At 38.6% G+C, this 7500-nt stretch overlaps 2 protein-coding genes across 2 annotated transcripts in view; both read left to right on the top strand.

The window, feature by feature from the left end:
- sec13 (SEC13 homolog, nuclear pore and COPII coat complex component) overlaps positions 1–297 on the top strand; it is a 6754-nt gene extending 6457 nt beyond the window's left edge. The window contains exon 9 of the mRNA XM_076083507.1: positions 1–297. This exon is cut by the window's left edge and continues 399 nt beyond it. The gene's annotated coding sequence lies outside the window, so the exon portion shown is untranslated.
- Positions 298–3579: 3282 nt separating this feature from the next.
- LOC142941546 (deoxyribonuclease-1-like) overlaps positions 3580–7500 on the top strand; it is a 5035-nt gene continuing 1114 nt past the window's right edge. The window contains exons 1-7 of the mRNA XM_076083491.1: positions 3580–3660; positions 3942–4036; positions 4777–4863; positions 5429–5613; positions 6209–6321; positions 7128–7282; positions 7363–7459. Coding sequence (XP_075939606.1) covers positions 3580–3660; positions 3942–4036; positions 4777–4863; positions 5429–5613; positions 6209–6321; positions 7128–7282; positions 7363–7459 — 813 coding nt within the window. The remainder of the gene's footprint in view (positions 3661–3941; positions 4037–4776; positions 4864–5428; positions 5614–6208; positions 6322–7127; positions 7283–7362; positions 7460–7500) is intronic.

The raw sequence follows: 7500 nt of genomic DNA, 5'->3' as shown, positions 1-7500 counted from the left end.
GAGGAGAGAACACATGACTGATTATTAAGGTTGACGTGGTTTTGATCACATGTACATTACCGTAGCCGATCCTCTTCCCATGATGCTTTGCTCCTGGAACATTCCACCTCTGGGATCTGATCTGACGTCGTCCTCGGTAAAATAAATGATTCATTTAGTAAACTGTTGATTCACACATCGGAGCCTTAATGAATCTCAATGACCGTGAACGAGGAACAGTTTCAGTTGTGAGATCAGAAAACCGTCTGTTTTTCATATTTGTGTAATTAAATAAATATAATGTTAAAACAAAAGAAAGTTCTGTTTCTTTGAGTCTGTTTATTACGATGAAGCTATCTGGATTTTCAGTGCGCTCTTATTTTGAAATAGAGGCGTTGAATCCACGTGAGGCACTTACGCGAAGTAAAACCTCCCAGCATGCTGTGGGGCAACAGATGATGATGGACACAGAAGGTTGACTGGGTTCACGCATGTCTGCTCATCATCATCATCATCACTACTGCTGTCTTAACGGCCGACACAAAGTAAACTGGAAGACTTTCACATTAAACAACTAAACGTTTATGAGATTATTGAAACTGAAAATCATTTTATCTTTAGCTAAAATATATTTAAAAATATATATATTTATGTAAATATATGTATATATATATATATATACACACATTTATATATATTTACATATATTTACACATGTAAATATATACATATATTTACATATATGTATATACAGTATATGTATATATATATATACATATATATATATAAATAGAGGAAATAGAACATTTGTTGGGGACTATTTTCAACGGCGGATGAATCCACTCTTGGTGCTCTAGTGAGTGTTTGTATGAGAGATTGGATGTAAATAAAGTTCAGTGTGATGATGAATAATCAAACAATAACTAATAAATACCTCCTGCAGGTATTGAGCCCTCGTGCCTCACTACGGGCATTTAATGATGATTGTGTTTGTTAATGCAGACGTCATAACGTTGAGTGATAAGTCTAATAACCTGTGGAGCCCCTTAAAGAGCAACATGTCCCCATGAGGACCATTAACACATGTTTGATCCCCATCACAGTATGAAGTCATACCTTCTTCCGTCTACAGCTCCGGCTTCTGAACTCTACGTTTGACTATTTTGCACCATGTTCAGCTGTTTCCTCACGTTGCCCTTTGAGGAAGATATCACTCAGAGCGTCGCTGCTGTCCTATGGAGCTCTGCAGACCACTTCAACACAACTACAACGATGAGCCTGCTGTCTGCGCTCCTCTGATACACAAAGCGTGTTCACCTGTCTTCATATTTAACGAGTGTCTCCATCATCTCTGGTTGCTGTAAATATAATAAATACTTTGGTGACTGTGTTACAGAGAGTAACGTTAGAGGGCTGTGAAGCAGCTGAACACATTCACTGCTGGATTTAGGATTCATTAGAGGAAGTTGTGCTCACTGGCAGGAGAACGTTTTATAACCGACACCCTCACATCCTCTGAATGTTTGAGCGCCAACTCTTCTTCTGCAGAGGAACTTCCTGTTCTGACTTCAGCGTCTGACACACAAACTTCTTCTTCTGCTGATTCATTTCATCTCAGACTGATCGCTGAGTTCTTCTCTGTCTTCAGTTTCTCTACTTTTGAGTCATTAGAACTCATTAGAATGCCTCAGAGTGTTGATTCAGCAGTTTGTCTGGAGGCTGAAATCATTTCGTTTTTGTGATGAGGCGTCAGATTTAGGAGGGAAATCTAAATAAATCTGACGTCGACTCTTCTAATGTTTTCTGATGTTTTCAGCTTGAAAAACAGTTTAAGTTGAACCAGAACACAATATCTAATATTTAAAAACTCTTCTTTAGGCAATAACGATGAAAACATGATGATCAGTAAATAAATAAACAATTAATAAATAATAAATAGGGTTTATTTACTCATCATTCCCTGAGATTATAAGTGCTTTTCAAGGGAAAAAATACACAAAAAATTATTGGAATCCATAAAAAATCTTGTCTTTACATACATACATAATATGTGTTTCACACACTCACACACACACACACACACACACACACACACACACACACACACACACACACACACACTCACACATACTAACGTTTCCTGCCTTTCATGAATTCTTCTTCTTTGGTGAAATCAATGTGATGGTTTTTGGAGGAAGTGTTTGAGTCTGTTGACAGAACCAACATGTAAATATAATATTGGAGAATGAGAAGAGAAATGTTAAAATGTAGAAGTTGCAAATATGTTCCTGAAACTATTATTGAGGAAATGAGTTCATTAAGTTTCGGTTCCTGAATAATTCCTCTTTCCACAGCTGAACACAAATGAATGACAGGTTTTAATTAATAATAAATGTATAAAAACAAGATAAAAACTATCTGCCGTCTGAAGTCTCAGGAACAGACAAATGATTCTGCTCTTCTTCTTCTTCTATCTCGTAAATGATTGTTTGGTTGGTTGTTTTGTTGCCATGACAGTTGGTTCACTTTGGTTCAGACTGAAATATGAAATTTATAAATATGCTTTTATTTTGTAGAAAGTCTCTTTACTAATAGATGTTATTTAGTTTAGTAGATGTTCTAACTAAACTCTGTTCAAAGAGACAAAGATCCTCTGAGATCAGCTGTCATTGGTCAAAGAAACAGGAAGCTTAGATTTAAACAGGAACAGTTTCCTGTTTCAGTGACAAGAGTTTCACAATAAAAGCAGCCTAGAATAAGCTGGAATTATCAAAGCTCTTCTTCAGACTTCACTAAATATTACTAAAGGAGAGAAGAAGAACAGCAGCTGATTTGTAACTTTTGAACAGTAGTATATTCTTTAAATTTGGGTTCAGATATTCGTGATCCCCAGAGGATGATCCTCATGACCTTTCCTGCAGCGCCCCCAGCAGGTCAAGCAGGAAAAATATCTCAACAACTACGAGACGGATCGGCACACAATCTGGTTCAGATATTCATGGTCCCCAGAGGATCAATCCCAATGACTGTGGTGATCTCCTGAGCTTTTTCCTGTAGCGCACAATATTTTCAGAACCAACTTAATCAAAAGGAGCCAATCTGGTTCTAGTTCTTGTTCTCACTTATCCAGTGAAAAATCTCAACAACTACACGATGGACCGCCACACAATTTAGTTCATTCAAGGTTCCCAGAGGATGAATCCTTATTACTGAGGATCCCCTCACTTTTCCTCTAGCGCCACCACGAGGTTGACATGTGTGGTTTTGAGTGAAACATCTCAACATCTGTTGGACGGATTGTCATGAAATTTGGTACAAATATTTATTTTTCCCCTCTGGATGAATCGTATAAACGTTGGTGATCCTTTTAGCGTCCAACACTTTGGTTTATGAACAAATAAAATAATGATATTTCCCATCAGCCTCAGCTGGACTTTGTTTAATGTTAGCATGCTAACAAGCTAAACTACGAAGGTGATCCTGGTAAATGTTACACCTGCTAAATATCAGCATGTTAGCATTACTGTGAGTGTGTTAGCATTTAGCTCAAAGCAGAGACGGTAAAATAATCATTCAATGATTTTATGTGTCACAGAGAAAATGAAGATCGCAGCTTTCAACGTCCAGAAACTGGGAGTAACAAAAGTCAACAATGAGGACGTTTGTAAAAATCTTATCAAGGTAACTCACAGTGCTGCACCAGTGTAGTGATTCATTCATTCATTATTCATTTAAATGATTTATGTTATTCCATTTGTGATGCTCAGACGGTGTGAAAAAATGAGCTTTTTATGATGTAACTCAGACACAAAACCTCTGATTGTTTTTTTACACTTCATGAGCTCAGGTCAGATTTAGTTACAGTTATTATTAATATGACTGTGTTTGGTTTGGAGTCAGTGTTGTTGTTGTTATTTACACAGTCTGAGTCCACCTTTCTCTCGTGTTCCTGCTGTTTGTAGATCGTGTCTCGGTACAGCGTGGTGGTGATGCTGGAGGTGATGGATCAGAGCGGGAAGGTCATGAACAAGTTCCTCTCAAAGCTCAACAAATACGGGTGAGTTCTGTTCACCTGCACAGGTAAAGCAGACTCCTCTGGGCGTCTTTATAGTATGTAGTAGTATGAGGATAATAATGCCTTCTTCAGTGTTTCTGTGTTGCTTCAGGAACCTAAATGTCTGTAACATGACAGCGTGTCTCTGCAGACGTTTAACCAGCTACAAGTGCAGCATTTAAAAAAGACTTTCTTTGCTGAATTTTTGCACAAAAGTGCCCAAACGTGTTTGAACAAACACGTGACTCTGCTGTTAACAGAGCGCAACGGTTCGACTTGGTTTTGTTGTCGTCAGCCATGTTTTTTAGTTTGAAAAAAAAATGCTTGATTTACCCAGGATTCTTTGCAAATTCTACTTCAGACAAAGTCTAGTTTGATCTCAGTCATGGTCGTAGTCTACGTTTGTGAAACTGGCCTCAGAAAAGTCAAAAAAGGTTTATTTTTTCAGTAAAACTAGTTAAATTCATCCAAATGTACTTAAACTTTATTTTGAATATGTCATCTTATACGGTGATTATTTTCTTAGCGACGATGTATCTCGTCAGTCTTTATTAAAATAGTAAATAACGTTTTTTCTCTCTGATGTTTAAACTGTTTAGAAAAGTCTGTAACAGAAACGAGAGAATAATTAGAGTTAAAGAAAGAGATGTGACTCTACACGGACTGAATCTAGCGCTTTTAATAATCTTGATTTACATTATAAATGATGTTCTGTGTGAAATGACGGTTGTGTTTTGTGACAGGAGGAACAGAAACCATCAGTTCACCATGAAGTGCAGTGAATCTCTGGGACGAAGCTCCTACAAGGAGAAGTTTGTCTTCTTCTACAGGTACGAAGACGATAAATCACTGTTTCACCAAATCCTCTACTTCTCTTTATTCAGTAAAACATTTAAAAGAAGAGAAAATATTCAGAAAAGCTGCTTCTGGATCTGCATCAAAACGAAGACATTATAAATGTGATCATGTTGCTGCAGCGCCACCTGCAGGTGAAACACCATCACATTATGCACAGACAACGCCTACTTTAATATGGCTCCTAATTACAGTAGAAATCTGTAGATTAGTTTTGTTTGAGGACGATTTGTATTTGTGTCTTTATTGTACTGATTAGTATCTTTAATAGGAGTTATGAGATAAAACATCTTCATAAACGACGACACGGTGAAGCTGTTGGACTAAAACAACGTCCTCCAACTTTCCACAAAGTTTAAATGAAACACTTCAAGTTTGAGATATCGTGCCAACTAAACAATAACTCAATACATAAATATATACATAAAAATAATGAATATGAAAGAGTTGACAGAAGTAATGAGTACTTCTTCAAAAATAAGAATAAAGAATAAAGTTTGTTTATAAGGTTTCTGATTAAAAAGCAAACGTGTGTCTCAGAGAGGACGAGGTGACGATGCTCGACTCCTACCAGTACGAAGAAGATGAGGAGGAAGATGAAGAAGAAGAAGATGAGGAGGAAGAAGATGAGGAGGAAGATGAAGAAGAAGATGAGGAGGAAGATGAAGAAGTGGATTTGCTCGCCAGAGAGCCTTTCATTCTGCATTTCAAGTGTCCAAATACAGGTACTGTGTGTGTGTGTGTGTGTGTGTGTGTGTGTGTGTTTGTGTGTGTGTGTGTGTGTGTGTGTGTGTGTGTGTGTGTGTGTTTGTGTGTGTGTCTGTGTTTGTGTGTGTGTCTGTGTACTGTGTGTGTGTGTTTGTGTGTGTGTGTTTGTGTGTGTGTGTGTGTGTGTGTGTGTGTGTGTGTCTGTGTGTGTGTGTGTGTGTGTGTGTGTGTGTGTGTGTGTGTGTTTGTGTGTGTGTGTGTTTGTGTCTGTGTGTGTGTGTGTGTGTCTGTGTGTGTGTGGGTGTGTGTGTGTTTGTTTGTGTGTGTGTGTGTGTGTGTGTGTGTGTGTGTGTGTGTGTCTGTGTGTGCGTGTGTCTGTGTGTGTGTGTGTGTGTGTGTGTGGGTGTGTGTGTGTTTGTGTGTGTGTGTGTGTGTGTGTGTGTGTGTGTGTGTGTGTGTGTGTGGATCAATATCAGTTCTAGACGTTGTGAGGACACTTTGGTCTTTGGTCCAGACCTTCTAAGAGCTGATTGATTAAGACTTTGGGGGCTTTATGTCTATGAGGGTCCTCACAAGTATAGTGTCTCACTGTGTGTGTGTGTGTGGTCCCAGCGGTGCAGCAGCTGGTGCTGATCCCAGTTCACACCAAACCAGAGGACGCACACATGGAGCTGGACGCTGTGGCTGACGTGGTGGACGCTGTGAGGAAGAGATGGGGTACTGATGTGGGTTTGAAATGTGTTGAGTACATAAAGTATGGTAACAATACAATTATAGACAACAATAGATCATATCAGCCATGTTTACAGTTAATTACCGTTGTTATTTTAAAAGGATACAAGTAGTATTAGAAGTGTTTTTATTCAGTCCAGCCTATAAACCATCTTACAAGCAGAACGTTCTCCCCCAGAAATAACTTCATATATAATTCTTTTGAAAACCAAAACTGGGTTACAAATGTTGACATTTATGTTATTGTTGTTCCATAATTAAACTGCAACAATAGAACATAGAACATCTCCTTTTTAGCTTTTTGTACGGTAACACTATACACATCTCTCCAATCATATTCACACTCATGTAAAACGTGTACACAGTGTGGCAGTGACTCTGTTTTTACTCTGAACATTATTTCATTATAATAAACCAAATCATTTAATGTCATAACATGAGACTACAATTCACAATATTATGTCATGTTAAAGAAGGACTTAGAATCGTTCTTTACGTTAAGACACTGTTGCAGCTTTTATTTCCATGTGTGCATGTTGTCAGCCATCCAGACAGTTAGAAGCTCTAAACATTGAATTTAAACTGTTAACATGAATTCAGACCGGATCTCAGTTCACAGGGTGTTGAGTTATTCTTTCATATATCTTTGGTTCTTACTCGGATGTAAGCCGACTTTAGTGATGAGCGTCTTTAGAACAACTTCGCTTAGTTTTCGACTAAATGACTGAAGTAGAAAATGAACATGTGTGTAGATGCAGTGTTTTTCATCATAGTTTTGGTCGTGTTATTTCTTTTGCAGAACATCATGATCTTGGGGGACTTTAATGCAGATGGCCGTTATCTCTCCAAGAAGAAGAAGGCGGAGATCCGCCTCTGCTCTGCTCACTATCATTGGCTGATAGACGACGACGTTGACACGACGACCAGTAACCTGAACGACCACACCTACGACAGGTGACTCACGCCTCAGTGCTGCAGTTTGATCCAGCTGGTTGTTCTGATGACCTGATACTCGATGCGCTTCCTGTCTACAGGATCGTGGTGTTTGGACGGACCATGCTGAACGCCATCGTGCCCGGCTCGGCCAAGTCCTTCAACTTCCAGACGGAGTTCAAACTGACGGAGAAAGACGTGAGACGCCTGTTTGTGTTGAACTCATTGAGAGTTTTTAA

The sequence above is a fragment of the Anarhichas minor genome, unplaced genomic scaffold (genome assembly GCF_050575085.1).
Source record: "Anarhichas minor isolate MPS153535 unplaced genomic scaffold, ASM5057508v1 ptg000135l, whole genome shotgun sequence".
NCBI lineage: Eukaryota > Metazoa > Chordata > Actinopteri > Perciformes > Anarhichadidae > Anarhichas > Anarhichas minor.
The sequence above is the reverse complement of the archived record's forward strand: the minus strand, read 5'-3'. Positions and strand labels throughout refer to the sequence as shown.